General features: G+C 29.1%; 1 protein-coding gene and 1 non-coding gene across 2 annotated transcripts; both read right to left on the bottom strand.

Annotated features, from left to right (window-relative positions):
* Positions 1-933: 933 nt before the first annotated feature.
* LOC110637259 (serine carboxypeptidase-like 17) lies at positions 934-7,390 on the bottom strand. The gene is made up of 13 exons (XM_058135388.1): positions 7,031-7,390; positions 6,787-6,932; positions 4,558-4,634; positions 4,327-4,449; positions 4,015-4,117; positions 3,854-3,891; positions 3,664-3,765; positions 2,682-2,768; positions 2,392-2,547; positions 2,209-2,280; positions 1,999-2,117; positions 1,501-1,614; positions 934-1,405 (listed from the first exon to the last, which is right to left on the bottom strand). Exons 1-13 carry the CDS (start codon positions 7,183-7,185, stop codon positions 1,216-1,218), a joined length of 1,482 nt encoding a protein of 493 aa, XP_057991371.1. The 5' UTR covers positions 7,186-7,390; the 3' UTR covers positions 934-1,215.
* An 8,093-nt stretch (positions 7,391-15,483) lies between these two features.
* On the bottom strand, positions 15,484-15,590 carry LOC131173549 (small nucleolar RNA R71). The gene has a single exon (XR_009143865.1). It is a non-coding gene; the product is annotated as a small nucleolar RNA R71 (small nucleolar RNA).
* Positions 15,591-23,870: the final 8,280 nt, after the last annotated feature.

The raw sequence follows: 23,870 nt of genomic DNA, 5'->3' as shown, positions 1-23,870 counted from the left end.
GATAAATTGAATATTTTGTCAACAAATAAATATATATCTATTAAAATAATTATTTTATCCCATAAAATCTATAAAATATTATTATTTTTAATAAATTTAAATTTATTGAACACTTCACTTTAAAACATATATTATTTTAATATTTAAAAATAAATAATAAAACCTAATATTTTATTTTATGTTTAATAAATTAACAATTATCATACTTATTATTTTAATAATTAACATGTAATATATGATAATTCTAGTATGTATATATATATATATATTAGTTTATTTGTTTGTGAAATTGATATTAATGTTACTTATTTCAACAGCAAGCATTAAAAGTATATTGTTTGAATGAATATTATAAAAACTTGATTATGAAATTAAGTGAAAGATATAATTCTTTATTTATGTATATTAAAAAAATGTCTTTAATAATATTGACAATGATTCTAAAAATTATAAGTTAAATTATAAATTTAATATTATAGTAATAATTATTATTTTATGAAATTATTTTTTTATATTCAATTATTATTATTATTATTATTATTATTATTATTATTATTATATATTGAAAATTTATATTTATTTTTATATATTTATTTTTGTTAATAAATAATTTATTATTATATATAATATTTTTTTCTTTTAAATTATATATATATATATATAATTTTTTTTTTTTACTCCACTTGCTCAACTTCCTGGCTTACCTGAGGATTGGGACAGGAGGCAGGAGTGGGTATGGAAATGACTTTTACTTCTGTTCTATAATTGTGCCATTTTTTTATGAGAGGTACTTATTTATTGGGTAATTATTATACTTAGTCACTTAATCTTATGATTATTTTCATAAAAGTCACTAAATTTTAATTTATTTCATAAAACTCAATGAACTTTAATTTAATTTCATATAAATTAGTGTAATAAAAAATTATAAATTTTTAAGTTAATTTATTGACTTGTTAATTCTTTTACAAATAAAAATACATAATTAATGGTTGTTGATGGAGAAAAAACATAGAAAGGAGAGAGATTTAACGACAAGAAAAATAGCTAAATGCTTTTCATGCATCGTATAAGCTTGTTGAATAATTGGCACCAATTTTGTCTACAAAGTAACAGGAGCTTCAAATTTTAATAAGCTGCTTCAAATTTTAATAAGCTATCCCAACTCCAAGCTTTCTCACAGGAGATAATAAGATAACCACCTATCAACCATTGCTAGACACTCCTTAGGCTTGTACTCTGGAGCTGTATGACCCCCTCCCTGTAAAGAGCCAAAAAAAAAAAAAAAGAAGTTACCTTATGTTCACATTCTGACTGCGTAATCACTTGCCAATAATGTTTACTTGCCTTTACAGTGATAAAGACCAAACCGTCTCCAACTTTGTGAGCATATTTCTGTGTGAATCTGCAAAGGAAAAGGAAATTGAAATGTTAAATTGGATAATAATTGTTTTGTAAAAGGCTATTTGAAAGAAAACAAATTGCTATATAGAAACCAACCCCGCTATTTGGCCCTCAACAAACCAAGGTCTCCAATCATCAACAACGGTTAAATTAAGAGTGTAAATCCATGCTACTGTACCAGTGTAAGGAATTAGCATGTCATGGTCACCACTGCAAGAAAATGCATAGGATAAGGAATACAGCCATATATGAAAGAAAAAGGAGAAAACTTATTAGCTGTAGAGTGATGTTAGTGGGTAAGCCGAAAGCTAGTGGAAGAAAAATCATATATTTTCCTCAAGTTCTGGAATTAATATTTGTGTTAGTAAAATTCTTATTAGTTTAGAAAGTCCAAGGGCTTTATGTGGTATGCTGGAATTTGTTGTATAACTTGTTGATGTTGTATGAGGCATGAGCTTAAGTTAAATACAGACGATCTACAAGGACAATTTATTATCACCTAAAAGGATTCCTTGGCAACGTAAACTGGAAAAAAAAAAAAATCACTATTGGAGAAACTAAAGAGCAACAAAATGACCCCCAAAAAAAAAATACCTGTATACCAGAGCTCGATAGCCAGTCATGATGAGTTCTTTATGGTAAAAGACAGTACTCAATATGTCATAATCATAAGCCAGGGTTTTGTTACACCTCATCCAATCTGTTATGGTATCCTGATTTCCAGCAAAATAAAGAAAATTGAATATACAACAGTGATTAAAGTGGATTTAACCAATATGAAATTAGCACATTGAAGTTGCTTACATTTCGAACGTGAAGAGCATGCTGCACGCCTTCATCATTTGCCCAGATGTAAGAGAGTACATAATTTGAATTCTGCAAAGAAGCACAAGATTTGCAGTTTGAGATTAGGGTCTAATAGAGCTAATCTAATATCTGGTGGATTGCAAGGACTTCTATCTTATTAAGGGAGAGAGAGAGATTTACTCGGCACCAATTGTCAGGGCCTTGCTGCGATGATAAAGCAATGTCTATAGGAGTGTCATCGAAAAATTTGCGTCCCCACTTCAAGCCCATTGGTTTTGGTGATGCAAAACTGCATTTTGGTTCCAATATTTGGGCATCACATACTTTTATAGTGCACTACAAGTTCACACATTCTCATTAGTTTAACAATAAATAAATAAATAAAGGATACATTAGATTGTGAAGAAAAATGATAACTCTATTTATTTTCCCCCCTCCATTCAACAACTGAAAGAGAGATTTTTTCAAACCTCTGCAATATGTTGTATAGTATTCATACATTCAGCATTGCTTGCATTGGGTGATATATATTCTCCAACACAGTATGTTTTGGCTGCCTGTAAAAGCATAAAACAATTGAAATTTATTTTATATGATTTTATTTATCAAAAAAATAAAAAATAATGAATGAATGCGATAAGTGTTGGGACTTGAACCAATTTCCTATTCTAATTCTGATTTTTGTTCTTTGTAGATTTCCTTGTTCAACAGGAACGAAAAGATTGATATATTCAGCATTAGTAATTGTGTAAAAAGGAATAGAAGTTTATCTTATCAATAGAGACAGGCTGTAGCTCTGCCCAAAGCCAGAGTTCTACATGGGACAGAGGTGAGAAGCATTAAGGCTACTAAGTGAAAGGAAGTTGATAGCAAGTGGCTTCAGCCGAGAAATACTGATTGCTTAAAGTTACATATAGCAAGAAGTTCTAGTGTAGAACAAAGATACTTGATGATTTCTTTTACAGCTGAGCACGACATATGACTTGTATATTTAGTGATGCTACAGAGTATATCTAATTGGAAGGCTTGTTTTAGTAAGTTTTTGCCTTGGGAGGGGGGGAGGTCATAATGTATTTAACAACTTTATTATGGATGTAGCCCTAGAGGATGAACTAGAAACTATTCTGCTCATCCGTTTGCTTATTTTTGGTTTATTTTTTAGATGCCATGAAAACCTAAAAAAATAAAAAGAAATGAAAAGAAAACCTGCTATATGGGAGCATGGCTGCATAGCCAGCTCATCATGCATGAATTAAGAATATGGAGAAATACGTGAAGTGGAATAGTTAGTCAAACCAACATTCAAATGTTGCTGTTTAGCTACAAAACATTACCCAAACCCTTTATGCTGATCACCAATTGATTTAAATAAATTTATGTAAATAGGAAATTAGGCTACATTTACAAAACATCAATATGAGGTTATTTTTATTTCAGAAGCACTCAAATTACCTTAAACAGTTCACTCGATATAAGTCCCAACCTGTAGAAATATTCAACTCTGGAATTCTCATCATTATGCAAATCTGTTACTGGATTACCAAGGATGTATCCCTGACTCAAATTTAAGCAACATCAAAGTCTTAGCATGCACAATAGACAGAAAAGATATAAAGATATAACATCAATGAATAGGAAAAACCTGGAGATTCAAGTATGGCTTGTGTTTAGCCCTGTTTCCTGCAACACAATCATAGAGTAATAATTGAGCTTGATGATATAAAACAGAAGCTATAGAGAACTGAGTTTCAATGAAAAGAGATCCAACATAATTTATATAATACTTTTCATGATGGGAGCTACCTTCTGCTACTTCTACAGTAACGGTGGGAACAATCATGCCAGAATAAGAATCACCAGCGATATAAAGTGGATTATTGATGAATTTGGGATGATTTGTTATCCACTGCAGCACAACTTGCAAAGTAAACAAACATTGATATGGTTTGCATTTTCTTTACCAGGTATTGATGTTTTTAACTTCAAAAACGAAAATGGAAATAGGATACTTTGATTCAGTATATTGCTATCAGATTAAAAAAAAAGTTCTTCCATGCTTTTGCATCCCATGCATACCAGCATACAGATAATGAACATATAAAAATAGGGGCTTACCTTCCTAAGAAACTCATAAATTGCCTTTGACGATAATGTGTCAGAGGTATAATAACTTTCTTGGCTTTTTGAGTAGGAAAATCCAGTGCCAACTGGTGAATCCAAAAATATAATATTTGCAACCTAGAGCGTTACCAGCACAGTATGCAAACAAAGATTGATGAAAAAAATTCCAGCTGATTTAAACGTCTACATAAAAATTGAAAGATCAAAGTGAAACTTGATTAGCACCTTTGTCCATGTGTATTGATTTAGTACAAGTGATGGCAAACTTCCATTGAAAGCATCAAAATCAAAATTTAGCGGACCTACAAAAAATTTCAGAAATCCATCAGACATGTTCAAAAGAATTTGCTTGGTAATTACCAGATTTTTCAGATACTAGAGCTTTTTGGAATAGCTTATGCCAAGAGCTACAATATTTTTTTATTTTCCCATTTCTTCTCCCAAGTTAAGGCATAGAACTTAACAGTAAGAGACTGGAAATATTAAAATCAACAAAGCAACAAACTTCCCTCCCACCAATCATTCCAAATTAGATGGATTGATTTATGTGGGGCCAGCTAATAGAAAGAAAACTGGTCTTTCTTTCCTTCTCAAGTTTCCTTTTAACCAAATAAAGGATTTTTTTTCTTCATCTCATCCCTCCTCTCCTCTTCCTTTCCTCCATTCTTCCACGCATCCCAACATGGTGCAACTGTTTGACTTTCTTGAAGCTCTTTTCCTGGATATTGGAAAAGAAAAGGGACAACCTTTTTTTTTTTTTTCATTTTTTCAGAATTATACCACTAGATGTGGTAATCTGGTTCACCTCAAGACTCAAGCAGTAACCTGTGCATTTTGATTATACACAAAAACTACATCCTACATTCCAGCAAGCAAAACTAATCCATCATGATTCTGGAAGGTCAATGCATGAATACTCTCCTCGGAGACCAATGATTCTTCCACCAATTGAAGCTCCAGTATTCTCCTCAGAGATCATACAATACATAATTCCATTTTGTGATTACAGGCAAATAAAGCCCAGAAAATACCCACCCAGTATCTAACCCAAGAAGAAAGGCCAAACCCTTCAGCAATACTTCATTCAGAAAAAACATCGAGCAACTTGTGAACATCCAAAATGCTAGGCATCAAAGCTTCCTCAATGAAGACTGGTTACTCCATTCTATAACAGAGATATAGCGTCACCAAAAAAAAGAACTCGAAAATTTGAGAGCTTCAAACTGTTTTCGGAATAAATTTCCCATATTTCCTTTATGGGTTTCATATTCGCTGTCAAGTCGCAGAGAACCACAGTTTATCTGCCAACTAATCATCAGTTGGCATCTAAATCAGGGTCGTGGACGGCTCTAAACAAAGAATAGCACCAAATATAAACTGAAATCGAAACAGAATAACTACCCTCAAAATAAAATTTTATTTATTTTAATTTTTAATTATATATGTCTATTTAATTAAAAATTATATAATTAAAAAATAAATATGAAAAAATATAATATATTATTAAGAATTACATATAATATATTTTTAATATTAATATTATTATTTTCATTTTCATATCATTTATTGGTGTCGAAATTTAATATTATTTTTTACTTTTTAAAATGAATTTAATAATGTTATAATTTTAGTTTATAAAAAAATAATTTTGTAATTCTAAATGTAATAATAAGACTCAAATTAAAATTAAAATCAAAACTTTATTAAAGCCAGAATTAAAACTATATCAAAATTGTTTAGAATCGAAGCTAAATTAAAATTAAAATTTAATTTCAATTTTAATTTTTAAAAATAAAAAATTAATTCTTATTTTAATTTTGAGATAAATTAAACTCAAAATCGAAACCAAATACTTCCATCTAAATTGCATTAATCAATTAATCATGCCTACCTAAATACATAAGATAAACAAAATTATTGTAATAATGTTTAAGGAATATTTCAGTATAAGTAAAAATGAGTCGATATATATATATAAAAAAAATAATGTAAATATTTTTTATATGCTAATACATATATAAGAAAATAGAAAATAGAAAATTTATTTAATAAAAAATTTATTGGTTATATATATATATATATATATATATATATATATATATATATATATATATATATCTAGCCAAGGTCTCAAAGTTAAATACATTGTAAAAGTTAATTAACATAATTAATTTTCTTTTATAATAACTTCAACAGACAGTCAACAAATGGTTAGTAATAATAGTCCACTAATGATAATATAACACATTATATATTTGCTTGGCTTCTTCATTTTCCAACTTTGTCCCATGTTAGGTAAACATATATGCATTATTAATTCGAAATATTTTATTATATGAATTTTTATTGAAATTCAAATTTCAAATAAAAAATATTTTTATATATGATTTCAATTATTTGATCAAAATTGAAAGAGTGTAGGATATGTGATATGATAAAAGATAAAAAGCATACCAATTTCATAAACTAGGCCAGAGAAAGCAGAGCAACCAGGACCACCTGTGAGCCAAAGCAAGAGAGGGTCCCTTACAGGATCCCTGTCTGACTCAACGAAGTAGTAGAATAGTTGCACTTCCTCCAAATCTCCCACACCCACGTATCTGAACATAAATCCAATATCAACATCATCATCTTTCACTTTTAAATACGAAGAAAACAGGGCAAAATATTTCCTGAAAACCCACAAACTATAACTTACCCTGTTTCAAGCGTAAATGGGAGTTTACCAGGATAGCCTGGTAGACTCTCCACAATTTGCCCTGAATCAGCCACAGTTGAGATAACCAATAGCAGTAGAAAATGTAAACAAACCCAGAAACCATAGCTGCGAAAAGCATAGAATGCTGGACCCATGGCTTACTGCCTAAAGATGTATAGTTGCTAAACAAGCTTATAGAAACTATCTTCTTCTATTATATTTGTCCCTTTTTGGGTGGAAGGAGATGATGAATTTGGCTAACAGAAATTGATGAAGAAGAGTATGATGCGAAGCAATTGAAGGATTTTGTAGTGTGTTGTTGGATCAAGAATGTATACCCAATTTAAAGATTTTCTTATTTGGGCTTGTCCTGATTCAAAAATCATAGATTTTAGTCTTTAATTATATATTTTCATTCTCAACCGTGAGTCCAAACTTTTTTTTTTTTTTTTAAGAAATCACAGTGAGTCTAAGTTGGAAAGTTGATCTTAGACCACAGAAATTCAGTTACACTTGTAAAATTGTAGCTAACTTTCACCTTGCGGATAACTAACTAGCCCTGGCCACGGCTGGTTCTAGTTTGAAATCGGTCTGGAATCGGAAAAATTTTTAAAATACAAGCACTATATATAAAATTATATGGAATAAATTATATTGATAATTATAGATTTCATTTGAGTTCCATCATAATCAACGTCAAAATCCAATTAATTTTTATATTGTGCATGAAAAATACTTAAATTCATTACTATTTAGAAGCATATTTTGAAGAACTAATCATAATTAATTGGGTAAGCAAATTGATTTTATGTTAGGAGTGCAAAAATTATGTGGGTATGAAAACAATGGTTTTAGTTTGAATGAAATATATTCAAACTGTAAGTATTGAAGTGCAGACTGCTTGAATTGGAAGGGAGGAGACAGCTAACTTTCTTAGCTAGATAAATTGGAAGGAGGATTATTAGTTATATATATAATAATTAAAACCACATTTTCTGAGGAGAATAATAACCACACATTTAACTTGCTTTCCACGTGTTTTGAATATTTATTTTTTATTATATTGTTGGTGAGTGGTGATGAGCAATAATTACCAAAATAATTTAAAAAATAATTATTTATCTGATAAATTATTTATAAGCATATTAAAAAAAATAATTTAAGGTTTCACATTTTTTAACATTTTTTTATATAATAAACCACTTTTCTCTTGCTTATTAATGTATGAGTGATTACTTTTTGTAGCAAATAGTTGATAATTAAAGGTAATTTCAACTTGACTCATATGGTTGAAAATATTTTTGAGCTTAAGTTATTTCAGGTTTCATTTTCTTTTGTATTGATTTTAATTAAATTATTTTAAATTATATATTATTTTTTACAATTATATGTTAATTTAAGTTATTTATTGAATCTTTAACAAACAAATTTTAGATGAAATTTGAATCCATTTAAAGAAGATTACTACTCCCTTCCAATCACTATGTTACTCTTCTCTTGCTTCATATTTTCGTTTTAATTTAACTATTTTATTTTTGATAAAATAGTACAATTTTTTAAAATTTTATTTGATTTTTAAATTGAGTTTGGCAAAAATTTACGTTACATTTTAATATTATATTATGGATCCCATGTGATATAATAAAAAAAAAAAGAAAAGCAAAAAAAATATTATGTGCTTTCCACTATAAAAAATTAAAAAAATAACTATAAAGCTTATCCACGAAATTTGCTAATGTTTCATAGGTGCTATGGATTATCGATAAATTTACCAATAAAAATTTCTTGTCTATAAATTTATGCGTAGGTAAATTTTTACTGATGAAAAAGTTATTTTGTCGCTAATGTTATCAATGATCTAATTCATAGGTAAATTAGGCTTTTTGTTAGTAATTTTCATAGAAGATCATCGACTAGTAAAATTACTTACCAATGTAAGGGAACATATTAGGTGCTTTTGCGCTTTGATACACGAGGGATCATATTTTAATTTTGTTATCTTGTGTTTCCTTTATTAGTAAATGTAGTTTAAACAATTTATTATCGTCAAATCATGTCACTATTTTGTTGAAAAAATATCAAATAAACCCATGTATTTCCAATCAAGTATTAAATAAGCCTAAAATTAAATTTTAGACAAAATAAGCATTTGTACTTTCTAATTAAAGTTAAATAAATATGCACTTTATAGAATATTATTTTTTTAATAATAAAATATTATTTTTTCTTTTTTTTAAATAATAATAAATTAAAAATAATAATTTTAATATTAAACAAAATTTGTTCACCATGTTTTTCAATTTATTTTTTTTAATTAAAACTAATAAATAATTTTTAATATTTAAAATTAGAAAAATAATTATTTATTATTAAAAAATATTTTATCAAATGTAGACTTAATTGGCTTTATTAGAAAGTATATGATTTATTTAGCACAAAACTTAATTTTGAGCTTATTTCGCTCTTTATTGAAAGTATAAGTGCTTATTTGATTTTTTTTTTTCATTATTTAACTGTAACTAATAGTTTAAACCACTTTTACTAATACGGGAAAAATATAATATTAAATTAATAAAAATCAAATCATGATCCCTTATGTGTTAAAATGCAAAGTCACGTGATTTTTTTTTATATTTTTCCCTAAAATAACCTAATTAAAAAAAAAATCCAATCTTTTTTACCCAATTCTATTTTAATCTAATTATAGTTCGAGTATATATATATATATATATATATATATATATATATATATATATTTTTTTTTTTTTATTTATTTAAAAATGTATGCCACTTAATAAGAGGACTTAAAAAATTGGCGTGTTATACACTTTTTTTTATTTTTATTATTTTTATATAAAAATTTACTTATCATATTAAATATTAAATTTTATTTAAATATTTTCAAATTTTAACTGTTAAAATCTTATCTCATAAGAAAATATATTATCTAAAATTTTATTTACTACATTTTTTTAAGAATCTTTAAATTATTTCTAAGTTTATAATTTTATAGATTATGCATAAAACTCTACTCATCATATCATATATCTAAAAATTAATGATTTTCTAATTAAATTTTTAATTAGACTAGAAAAATGGTGAATTATTTTATAAAAATTATATTAATATATATATATATTTATTTAAATAACTATTCAATAAAAAATTATTTATAAAAGTTAAAATTTATTTTAAAAACATTTCTTATTTTTAAATTATAAGAATGTTAATAATGATACTTTACTGTAGAAATTATCACGTGGCATATACACCTTTTTCCTACTTTATTTATATTTTATTGGTATATGTCAATTAATTTAAAAAATAATCTATTAATCAACTTATTTATTTATATGTTAATTAATTAAAAAGTTTATTATAAACAAATTTTAATAATATGATTATGAAAATACAAAATGTAAATATATATATATATATTAAATTATATTATTAAAATAAAATAATAAATAATTCGTTACTATGAACAAACTATAATTATATGATACGATTAAATTAGTTAAATTTATTATTTTGAATCCGTAATTAACCCTAAAAATCATCACATATGGATCGGTAGATTTCTCACAATTGGTGTTGCTACTCATGCAGTCCTTTATATGGTAAGGGATTATGATCCAACTACATTTTCTATGATAAAATAAGTTTTTTATTGCTGTGTCAACTTTTCCTTGAATTCAAAAGTTGGACATAAAATTTTGAAGATTTCAAACTAATTTTAATATTTTGTGAAAATTAAAACATTTGAACTAAACCAAATAAGTAAGAGGTTTGAATTTTTTTTTTTTTTAATAATTAAGCCTTTTCTTGTAATATGCTTGTGATAATAGTCAATTCATAAAATGATGTGACTTGCTAAATTATTGCTAAAAACAAACTACATTATATATATTATTTCGAGAAGTATAAAAAGGTAATATTAAGGGATAAAAGTTGCATTGTTGTAGTACTTTATATTATGTATGGCAATAATTTTTCCAAGCCAATTAAATAATGCACTAAATGATTAATTATGAGGATAGTGATATGTGTGGGCACCATTGTCCATTTGAAATAAATGGCATATGTGGATGCTGTGAAAATCACACTCACATTAATTAAAAGAACACAATTTAACATAAATTGACATAAGTCTAGTTCATCAAATAAATTTATTATAAAGTAAAAATAATTATACAATCATAAATTATTTTTATCACCCTCAAAATCACTCAAACAAAACTCATGAAATTCAGAGTACTTTTTTAAGTTTTGAGCTCTTTTCAATATAATGGCCAACTAATTAGTTATATGTATAGGCCATTAAAATCTAGTTCTTTTGATATTCTAATTATTAAATTTTATAATTTAAATTATATTAAACTTTCTATTTTATTTCTTGCTAAATTAAACTTTATCCTAATTAATTTTAATTCCTAATTCTAACTGGACTTGGCCTCGAATAATCTCTACCTTCAAGTCACATATAATTAATCTTCACAACTTTTGTAAAAATCAATTTTTCTTAGATACTTCATTGCACTCTTGATTATTGATGTTGTCTCTTACCTTAATTTATATTCTTTTAATCAATGTACTTTTTTCCAATTTGTAGAGATTCTTTACACCGATCTTCTTGCTTTTCATGATCATGAGAATACTTTGACTAACTCTTATGACACCACCATGAATCGAACACTCATAACCTAAAGAATCAAACCTACCCAAGGAAATTAAATTCCTTTTAAATTTAGGAACGTGTCTTACTTCATTGAACAATTTCACACGATCACCATATAGCTTGATTTTCATTCTTTCAATACCTTTGACCTCCATCGTATTCCCATTGGCTATATTCACTTTTTCTCCTTTCTTTTCTTCAATCACATTAAACCACTCTTTCTTTGAGCAAATATGGAATGAGCAAACAGAATCCATTAACCACTCATCTTGCAATGGATCTTTTGCCTTTTCCTTATCATTATCCACATTCAAACATTCTCTATCAACACCATCATCAATTGTAATTGTAGCAGTTCATTCCTTTTCTTTTCCATGACTCTTCTTAAATTGTTTAAACTCTGCAAGATCTCCCTTCATCTTCATACAATAGTATTGAATGTGGTTCTTCTTATGACAGTAGTAGCATTCTCTATCTTCAAGGTCTATTCGTGATCTTGAGCTCGATTTACTATTTTTTCTCCAATTGTTTCCATGTGGATTGCTTATATCATGACTAAAGCCAGCAACAAAAGCTTCACCTTCATTGCTACTACATGTTTTCTTGAACTTCTCATAATTCAAGATAACAGTGATAACCTCCTCCACCTTCAAAGTCTCATTCCCAACTGTTAGGGCAGTCACTAAACTTTTATAAGATTGTGGGAGGGAGGTTAGAAGCAAGAGGGTTTTATCTTCATCATCTACATTCACAACAACACTAGCTAATTAGGTAATTAATTTATTAAAAACAATAAGGTAATCTTTTACATCGATACCTTCCTCCATTCTGAGTTAATACAACTCCTTCTTCAAGTACAAATAATTTGTGGATGACTTTCACATGCGCAGGCTTTCCAATTTCTTCCACAAAACAACTGACGAAATCTCCTATAAAACATTATACTTTCCATCAATGACTAATGCCAATCTAATCGTACTCACGACCCTTTGTTGAAATTTCTCTCAATCATCATCTTTCATGGTCGCCAAATGCTTATCGTTCAATACTTTGATTAATCCTTATTATACAATGACATCCTTCACAGTGCTTTGCCACAAATTGAAATTAATTTTCCCATTGAATAACTTCACCTCAAATTTTATGCTCACAATCTTTGACATTTTGAACTATAACTCTGATATCACTTATTGTAAAAATCATACCCACACAAATTAAAAAATATAAAATTTAACGTGATTTGGCGTAACCCAACTCCACCAAACAAATCCACTGTAAAGGAAATAAAAAAATTATACAACTACTAATTATTTTTCTCACCCTCAAAATTACTCAAACAAAACTTAGGAAATTCGGTGCACCTCTCTACTTTGTGAGCTCTCTTCAATATAATGGCCAATCAACTACTCATATTGATAAGTGTATAATTTATTAATTTTACTCCCTTCACATTTAGTATTTCTAGGGTATCTTTATGCCTAATTCAGTTGATTAAAGTATAATTATCTATTAGGCATATGTTTAGAGAGTTGTTGAAATAAATTATGTTAAATGGAGAAATTTTCAGCATTTGCATTAATTTGACTCTTGCTATATTTTTCAGGGTTTTGGTGAAGTTCCAGATGCATAAAAGTGTGGAAGGAAGCTTGGAAAAGTCGAAGGATTGAGAAGCGTTGTTGATACAAAGTACACGAGTCATGTAAGCACAACCACAGACTCGTTTAATATTCTGCCAGAAGAAATCTAGAGAACCGAGGAAGAGACAAAGTACATGGGCTGTGTAAATCTTGGAGACCCGTGTAACTTTCTGTGCCAATTCGAAATAGACTCACTTAGCTCCAGTAAGTTACACGACCCTGGGCCGTATAGTGATACACGGGCTGTGTATCCGTCGACAGTCAGTTTCCTGATTTTGCTCCAGTTGCAGTTTTTGACAGAGACTCTAAAAAAAAAAAAAAAAAAACCTAACCCTAGACCATTTATTACAAATAGAGGAGATAGCAGCCGACTCAAGGGATTTCAGAAACGCCTCAACACAATTCAGCAGCCTCTCCATTCTCTTTCTTTTAGATTTCTTTATTTTATTTCTCTGTAAGCCATGAACATGAGTGGCTAAGTTTTTGATTCAGTTTAAGAGATTCAAGTTCTTTTGCTTGATTTGTGAGACCAGGTTCTTAATTTAATTTATGTCTTTTTGAATATCTATTATTTTCTGATTTCTTTGTCTTTGATCTATTGAATAATTTGCTAAAAAGGCCTATTAGTTGATTGTTTGATGAGATCAATTGCTAGTTCATCTTCATAATCCGTAATTGTTGTATAAGATTGAACATGAGTAGCAATTAGGTTTTATTGATTATGATCTCAGTTTTCGATAATAACCTAAGGAAACAATAGGGTGGATTAAATGATTTATGCTTCATAAATTGTTGTTCAGCTTAACTACTTCCTTTTCTTAAAGCATTTATTAATTTGAGGAGGATTACTTAATACCAATTTAGTTAATAATTAGAGTTAACAAGAGTGCTGGGCTCGAATTGATGAGTATAGGGAAGTCAGGAGTTTACCTCGCTGTTTGGTAAATCTACGTTAAGTATTCAATAAGATATAATTGTATTTCTTTTGTCTATGATCACATTAATGCATTGGAATGCGAATTACCTTGGACTGAAGTTTGTTTAAATTGAGATTTTCCTATTTAGTTCTTTAATTTCTGATTCTTGTGGGTCGCGAATTAATCCCCCCCTAAACCTTTGTTTCTTTTTACAATACACTAGCACACGAAATTTAATAATTCAGTCTCTAGGGTTCGACCTGGACTTACCACTTATTGCAGAAAATATTTCATAATTGGTGATTTCAGTTAATTTAATTTCTGGTGGATTTGACACCCATCAAGAATTTTGGCACCGTTGCCGAGGACTGAAATTTATTGGATTTTGTGTTTTTGGTGTTAGATATTCTGTTATTAACTTTGTGGAGTGTTGCTATTTTCAGGTTTTTGAAAAAAGAAAAAATTTTTTTACGGTGTTACTGTTCATTGTTACTGTTCATTAAAAATTTTGGTTGAATTTGGAGGACAGCCTATACCTATTTTGAAGGAAACGACGCTCTGATCAAAACCAATCAATCCATAGGATTTCCTTGGCCCCACCCTCTTAAGACCAAATTCCATCGTTTTCTAGGGTTTTGAGCCTTTTTTTTTTGTTTTTAATTTGATTTCTCTTTGTTTATGACAAGAACTTCTCAATCTGGTGAGTTGACCTTTAATCCAGAAGTAGAAAAAATAGCAAAACAGTTGAGAAATTTGGCTAAGCAAGCTAAGCATATTCCGAATACATCTGAAGGAGTCCAATCTCCACGGGAGCTAAGTTCAGATTCGGATTCAGAGTTAAATTCTGAAAATGAAACCATGGCTGTTAGGACTTTGAAAGAGTTGCCTGCTCCTGATCTAAACCAACAGCCTTTGTGTATTCAATACCCTGCTTTAAATGTTGCTTTTGAGTTGAAATCTGGACTAATCCATTTGTTGCCTAAGTTTCATGGTCTTGCAGGTGAGGATCCACGTAAGCATTTAAAAGAATTTCATGTTGTGTGTTCTAGCATGAAACCTCAAGGAGTTTCAGAGGATCAAATCAAGCTTCGAGCTTTCCCTTTCTTACTGGAAGGAACAGCTAAGGATTGGTTGTATTACCTTCCTTCCGGATCTGTCAACTCATGGAATGGGATGAAGCAGATATTTTTGGAGAAGTATTTTCCTGCTTCCCGTGCTGCCAACATAAGAAAAGAAATTTGTGGCATCCAACAGTACAATGGAGAGAGCTTGTATGAGTATTGGGAACGATTTAAGAGACCGTGTGCAAGCTATCCCCATCATCAAATAAGTGAGCAGCTTTTGATTCAGTATTTCTATGAGGGACTTCTACCAATGGACCGTAGTATGATAGATGTTGCTAGTGGAGGAGCTTTTGTTAACAAGACACTAAAAGAAGCAAGGAGGCTGATTGCTAATATGGCAGTAAATTCTCAGTAGTTTGGAATGAGAATGGATCACACACCTATGAAGGTTAATGAGGTAAGTACATCTAACCTTGAGAAACAAATTTCTGATTTAACTTCTTTGGTGAGGTAGTTGGCTGTAGGGAACATGAAAACTTTTAAGGTATGTGGAATTTGTTTGGTTCGGGTCATGCTACTGACATGTGTCCTGCGTTACAAGAGGATGAATCAATGCAACATGCTAATGTAGTAGGACATTATGGATAGCCACAACGCAGGTATGATCCCTTTTCTAGTACTTATAATCCAGGATGGCGAGATCATCCCAATTTGAGTTATGGGAATCAATCGGGGCCAAACCGATACCAACAGCAAAGACCACAAGTGAATCAACCACAACCACCCCTGCCTCCCTCAAATCAAGGTATGTCACTTGATGAAATTATTAAGACTTTGGCTAACAATACTCAATAGTTTCAACAAGAGACCGAAAATAGCATTCAAAACATAGAGAGGCAGATTAGTCAGTTAGCCTCATCTGTGAGTAAGCTGGAAGCTCAAGGTTCTAGAAAGCTCCCATCACAAACAGTCATGAACCCCAGAGAAAATGCAAGTGCGATACTGTTGCGGAGTGGGAAAGAAGTTGATAATCAGACTCCACATGAGCCAATAAAAAAGAAAAAGCAAGGAGAAAAAGAGTCTGAAGTTCCTGAAGTTGAGGTAAATACTGAACCTAAACTGAATAAGGTTAATAATTTTGTTCTTCCTCCATTTCCATGCAGGTTGGCTAAGACTAAGAAAGAAGAACAAGAGAAAGAAATTTTGGAGACCTTCAGGAAGGTAGAGGTGAATATACCTTTACTTGATGCGATCAAACAAGTTCCTAAGTATGCTAAATTCCTTAAGAAACTATGCACTATAAAGCGCAAGTTGAGGAATAATGAGAAGATCAGTGTGGGGGAAAATGTATTGGCATTAATTCTGCAAAAATTATCCCCTTAGTGTAAGGATCTAGGTTCGTTTTCTATTCCCTACAGAATAGGTGATTCTAAATTTGAACGTGCAATGACAGATTTAGGAGCATCTATTAATGTTATGTCAAATTCAGTTTTTTAAACTTTAAATTTGGGTCCTTTGAAAGAAACCAATGTCATTATTCAGTTAACTGATCGTTCTAATGCTTACCCATTGGGTGTAGTTAAGGATGTGTTGGTGCAGGTTGGAGAATTGATTTTTTTCTGCAGATTCTTACATTCTGGATATGGAGGATAGTGTTCTCACATCAAAATCAGCTTTGATTTTGTTTGGAAGACCTTTCCTAAAAACTGCCAAGACAAAAATTGATGTGGATGAGGGTACCTTGACTATGGAGTTTGATGGAGAGACTATCAAATTTAACATCTTTGATGCCATGAAGTATCCTGCTGATGACCATTATGCCTTTTCTATTGATGTTGTTGATACAATTGTGCAGGATGTTTTTGAGTTAAGCATGGAGGATGAATTAGAAGTGGTGATTAGTCAAGGAATTTAAGAAGTCAGTACCAATCAACCATTAAGTGTAGAGGTTCAAGAGGCAGTAATGGCATTGCAGTCATTACCTCCTGTTCCAAAAAGGTATGGAGTATCAAAGATTGACTTACCTGTATCTCACACAAAATTATTACCTTCTATGGTGCAGGCACCAGTTCTTGAACTCAAGCCTTTACCTGAGCATTTGAAGTATGTTTACTTAGGAGACAATGAGACACTTTGAGTTATCATCTCATGTAATTTAACAAAGACTGAAGAAGACAGATTGACTAGGGTTCTAAGACTACACAAGGAAGCAATTGGATGGACAATAGCTGAAATCAAAGGTATAAGTCCATCAGTGTGCATGCACAGGATTTTACTGGAGGATGAGGCTAAACCAAGTAGAGAAGCTCAAAGGAGATTGGACCCACAGATGATGGAGGTTGTGAAGAAGGAGATTTTAAAGCTACTAGATGCAGGAGTTATTTACCCAATTTCAGACAGCAAATGGGTAAGTTCAGTCCAAGTAGTGCCAAAAAAATCAGGAGTCATTGTGGTAGCAAATCAAGATAATGAACTTGTTCCAACAAGGATTCAAAGTGGATGGCGAATGTGCATAGACTACCGCAAGCTGAATTCAACAACAAGGAAGGACCACTTCCCACTGCCATTCATTGATAAGATGCTTGAGCGGTTAGCAGGTAAGTCTTATTTCTACTTTCTCGATGGCTTTTCTGGATATAATCAAATTTTGATTGCACCGGAGGATCAAGAGAAGACTACCTTCACTTGCCCTTTTGGAACTTTTGCTTTTAGAAGGATGCCCTTCGGGCTTTGTAATGCACCTGCCACATTTCAGAGATGCATGATAAGCATATTTTCAGATTACATTGATAGTTGCATTGAGGTTTTCATGGATGATTTTACTGTGTATGGTGATTCATTTGATGCATGTTTACATCATTTGACTTCTGTTCTTGAGAGATGCATTGAGAAAAATCTTGTTCTGAATTATGAGAAGTGTCATTTTATGGTGGAACAGGGGATTGTTTTAGGTCATGTTGTCTCTAATAGGGGTGTTGAGGTGGATAAGTCTAAAATTAATTTAATTGTGAACTTACTCTACCCGACAACTGTGAGGGAAGTACGCTCTTTTCTTGGTCATGCAGGTTTCTATCGCAGGTTCATTAAGGATTTCTCTAAGATAGCATTGCCTTTGTCTAGACTCTTGCAAAAAGATGTTTCTTTTGAGTTCAGTGAAGAGTGCAAGGAGACTTTTGACAAATTAAAATCTGCATTGACATCACCCCCTATTATCCAGGCGCCTGATTAGACTATACCGTTTGAAATTATGTGTGACGTGAGTAATTATGCAGTGGAAGCAGTTTTAGGGCAGCTTGTTGGGAAGCTCTTTCATGTGATTTATTATGCATCCAGAACACTCAATTCAGCTCAGCGTGTAATACCCCTATTTGCATAGCCTGGTATATTTGCATACCTCTCAGACTGGCCATCTGTCTGTGGGTGGAATGCCGTGTTGAAGTTCAATCTAGTTCCTAGGGCTCTCTGAAGACTACCCCAGAATCTAGAAGTGAACCTAGGATCTCTGTCAGAGACGATGGATACTGGCACTCCATGCAGTCTCACAATCTCATCAATGTACAACTTGGCCAATCTTTCTAAATACTGGCACATGCTGTATTTTTCAGGGTTTTGGTGAAGTTCTAGATGCATAAAAGTGTGGAAGGAAGCTTGGAAAAGTCAAAGGATTGAGAAGCGTTATTAATACAAAGTACACGGGTCATGTAAGCACAACCACAAACCCGTGTAACATTCTGCCAGAAGAAATCTAGAGAACCGAGGAAGAGACAAAGTACACGGGCCGTGTAACTTGACCCGTGTAAATCTTGGAGACTCATGTAACTTTCTGTGCCAATTCGAAACAGACTCACTCAGCTTTAGTAAGTTACACAGCCCTGGGCCGTGTAGTGATACACGGGCTGTGTATCCGTCGACAGTCAGTTTTCTGATTTTGCTCCAGTTGCAATTTTTGACAGAGACTCTAAAAAAAAAAAAAAACCTAACCCTAGACCATTTATTATAAATAGAGGAGATTGCAGCCGACTCAAGGGATTTCAGAGACGCCTCCAACACAATTCAGCAGCCTCTCCATTCTCTTTCTTTTAGATTTCTTTATTTTATTTCTCTGTAAGCCATGAACATGAGTAGCTAAGTTTTTAATTCAGTTCAAGGGATTCAAGTTCTTTTGCTTGATTTGTGAGACCAGGTTCTTAATTTAATTTATGTCTTTTTGAATATCTATTGTTTTCTGATTTCTTTGTCTTTGATCTATTGAATGATTTGCTAAAAAGGCCTATTAGTTGATTGTTTGATGAGATCAATTGCTAGTTCATCTTCATAATCCGTAATTGTTGTGTAAGATTGAACATGAGTAGCAATTAGGTTTTATTGATTATGATCCCAGTTTTCGATAATAACCAAAGAAAACAATATGGTGGATTAAATGATTTATGCTTCATAAATTATTGTTCAGCTTAATTACTTCCTTTTCTTAAAGCAGTTATTAATTTGAGGAGGATTGTTTAATACCAATTCAGTTAATAATTAGAGTCAACAAGAGTGCTAGGCTCGAATTGATGAGTATAGGGAAGTCAGGGGTTTACTTCGCTGTTTGGTAAATCTACGTTAAGTATTCAATAAGATATAATTATATTTCTTTTGTCTATGATCACACCAATGCATTGGAATGCGAATTACCTTAGACTGAAGTTTGTTTAAATTGAGATTTTCCTATTTAGTTCTTTAATTTCTGATTCCTGTGGATTGCAAATTAACCCCCCCCCCCCCCAACCTTTGTTTCTTTTTACAATACACTAGCGCACGAAATTTAATAATTCAGTCTCTAGGGTTCGACCTGGACTTACCACTTATTGCATAAAATATTTCATAATTGGTGATGTCAGTTAATTTAATTTCTGGTGGATTCGACACCCATCACATATATATAGGCCATTAAAACTTAGTCCTTTTGGCACTCTAATTATTAAACTTCATAATTTAAATTCTACTAAACTTTCTATTTTATTTCTTCCTAAAGTAAACTTTATCCTAATTAATTTTAATTCTTAATTCTAGTTAGATTTGGACTCTAACAAATTTTATATCTAATTTAACTAAACAGAAATTAAGAAAAAAAAATCCAACTTAATTGAAATTGAAAATATTCAATGGGCTATTGATTATAACTGAATGAATTAAAAAATAAAATATATATTTTGTATTATTAATTAATTAATTAAAATATTTTTATAATTTTTTATTTATAAAAAATAATAAATATGATTTAATATTAATAAGAGAATAATTATAAGTTAAATTAAATTATAAAAATAATAATTATAAATAAATTATAATTAATATATTAATTAATAGAAATTTGGTTTTTTAGTTAGTTTAGTTACCAAATCAAAAGTAATCAAATCGATAATTGAAAATCAAAATTTTAATAATTACTAATATAAAACTAAATGGGATCGAACTTATTCTTATCAAAATAACCAAATTTCATTAGTTTGGTTTGATTATTCGGTTATAATCGAATAGTGCATACCCCTACTTTTATCCCATTTCAAGTGATGTTTTTAAAACAAATTTGTCCCACTTTATTTCCTTTTTTAGAAAATTAAGAAAAAATTAATTATATTTTTTCAACTTTACCCTTGTTTATTGTTATCCACAATGTATTTTTTTCTTATCACATTTGTTTATCTTAATTAAATACAAAGGTAATTTAGTCGGTTGTTAGTATTCTTTTTTTAAAAAAAATGAGGTTATTAATTATTTTCTTAATTATAGTGTAAAAATCTTAAAAAATCACTTGAAATGGAATGATGGGGTAATTCATGTGCTGTAAACTATGATGACTTATTTTCTTTCTTTTTTTTTTTTTTATAAATTGATGACTTACTTTCTTAGTTATTTTTTATTTATCGGTTCAATTTTCTGTATGGTAATTAAAGATGTAATTAAATCATCTAAACTATAATAAAATACTCATTAATTTGACTAAATTATCTTTTATCTTAACTAATTATTTCAATTTTAATATTTTTCTACCCATTAATTTGCCTCTAAATTGTAGAAATAGTAGTTATTGTGACACAACTGAAATAATTAAGAGAGAGAGGTGATAAGGTTTTAGAAAATCGTAGAAATAGTTATTATATGTCTAGTATAGATGGAAAATTAGAAAAAAAAATAATTAATACTTATTAATCTTTTTAAAACGACAAATAATTTTAAACAAAATAATTTTTCAAAATTGACAAATAAAAATAAATGAATGGAGTTGTAAGGTTGTGATAATACTCGAGGTATTTTCAATATATTGAGTAAAACTTATTACTGTTATATCACTTTAACGATTCAACCTTGAAATTAAATGATTCGTGTAAGAAATCATATTATTATTATTATTATTATTATTATTATTATTATTATAGTAAATAGATGTTAAATTAACCAATATACCTTCTTTTTTTTTTTTGAAAATACATTATTAAAAGAGGTGTACTGTTTTTTTTCAACATAGTTCATTTATATATAATATATTATTTTTCATTTTATTATAGTTAATGATTTGAATTATGAAAGAAACTTTCATAGAACAAAATCAATCATCAACATTACCCATAATGGCATTAACAATGTTACTAGGAACATTATCATCATGAAAACATATAACACTGCAAGAAAAAAGCAATTTAGTAACAGAATTTTCCGTTTCTAAATTAAAGATTTCTAAATTAAAGATTTCTGTTTTTAATTTATCATCATGGAAAAATCTGTTTCTAATTAACTTGTTGCTAATAACTATAAAAACAGAAATTTTTATCCATTTCTAAATTAGATACGGATAGTATTCCATTGCTAAATAAATTAGAAGCAAAACTAATTCTATTTCTAATCGTTTTTACTTTTTTTCCATTTTTAATCTATTTCTAGTTAGCAACAGATTACAAACGGAATTCAGAAAAAGAGATAAAACTGTTTCGAATTAAAAACAAATTCTTGTCTGCTCATAATCCATTTCTATTTGGAAAAGGATTTCTATTTCTAATTCATTTCTAGTAAGAAAAAAAATATTTTAAAAAAATTTAGAAACAATTTTTTTCATTTCTAATTAATAAAGGCAAAAAAAAAGTAATTTGTTGTTAAATTATTAATTTGAAGTCATTTTAAAAGTAATTTAAAAAAAAACAATAAATTACTATTAAAAAATACAATGTAAATACTATTACAAATATTATAAAATAAATATATAAATATTAAAAAATACTAATAAAAAATACAAATGGCCGGATAATTATCATTAATATGTTATAATAAAAATATTAAAAAAATAAATTACAAAAAAATTTATAATATATTCCTAATAAAAATACATTAATACTAAAAAAAATATAAAAATATTATTAAAAATTACAGATAAAAATAAATTAAACAGAAAATTACGATAACTATATCATAGTGAAAATTACTAAAAATTAAATTACTAATAAAATTAAAATGGGAGAAAGAGTTATGAAAAAAAAAAGAGAAAAATGAAGTAAAAGAAAATGAAAAAATGAAAAAAAAAGTGAGAGAAAAATGAAATAAAAGACTATTAATAAAAAAAAAAAATAAGAGAAAAACAAACTAAAAGATAAAAAGGAAGAAATTTAAAAAGAAAATGAAATAAAATGAAAGAAAGAATGAAATAAGAGAAAATGAAATGGAAAGGAAAAAAAAAAGAAAAAAATGATATGAATAATGAAATGAAGAGAATGAGGAAGAAATGAAAGGAAATGAAAGAAAGAGAAATGAAAAGAAGTAGAAGAAAGAGTGAAACCAGAGAAAAGAAAATGAAAGAACGAATGAAATGAGAAATGAGAAGGTTTTTTTATAAGCAATTTATAAGCAATTTAGGAACAGATTGTAAAATTCTTTTCTAATTGAAAAATAGTGAGATTTTTCCCTCCAAAAATTAGAATCAAATTTCTAAATTCGTTTTTAAATTTAAATGAAATAGAAATAAATTTTCATATCAATTTCTAAATTTTAAAAAAGGCCGAATAATTCTCGTCATAAATTTTAAAGTCCACAATTTAAAAACGGATGAAATGGATTCTAAAATCTGTTTCTAACTTTGGAAATGGATTGAGGAGTCTATTTCTATTTTTTTTTTTAAAAACGGGTTATTTTCTTCAATAATTTTCAATCTCTACAATTTAAAAATGGATTAAAAACAAAATTTAATCCCTTTCTAATTTAGAAACGAAAATTCTAAATTTAGAAATGAATTTTAGAATATGTTTCTAAATTTTTAAGCTTCCTTTCATTATTTACAATTTAAAAATGGATTAGAAATGATATTGAATCCCAGTCTAATTTAAAAATGGAATTTGTAATCATTTTTAAAATTTTTAAACTTCTTTTCATTCACTACAATTTAGAGACGGATTAGAAATGAAATTGAATCCATTTCTAATTTAGAAACGGATTTCAATCTATTTCTAATCTATTTTTAATCTACTTCTAGATTTTGAGGTAAACTTTTTGGTGTTGAGATTAAAAACAGAAGTTTAC

This window comes from Hevea brasiliensis, chromosome 14, assembly GCF_030052815.1.
Source record: "Hevea brasiliensis isolate MT/VB/25A 57/8 chromosome 14, ASM3005281v1, whole genome shotgun sequence".
Taxonomy (NCBI): Eukaryota; Viridiplantae; Streptophyta; class Magnoliopsida; order Malpighiales; family Euphorbiaceae; genus Hevea; species Hevea brasiliensis.
This window is presented reverse-complemented; position numbering and strand designations above follow the sequence as displayed.

Excerpts from the sequence above, each read along its gene's own strand:
- LOC110637259 (XM_058135388.1), bottom strand. The coding sequence starts at position 7,185 with ATGGGTCCAGCATTCTATGCTTTTCGCAGCTATGGTTTCTGGGTTTGT. Across the intron at positions 4,118-4,326 it reads TTTATGAGTTTCTTAGGAAG|TGGATAACAAATCATCCCAA; the intron begins GTAAGCCCCTAT and ends GTTGTGCTGCAG. Across the intron at positions 3,766-3,853 it reads AGCCATACTTGAATCTCCAG|GGATACATCCTTGGTAATCC; the intron begins GTTTTTCCTATT and ends AATTTGAGTCAG.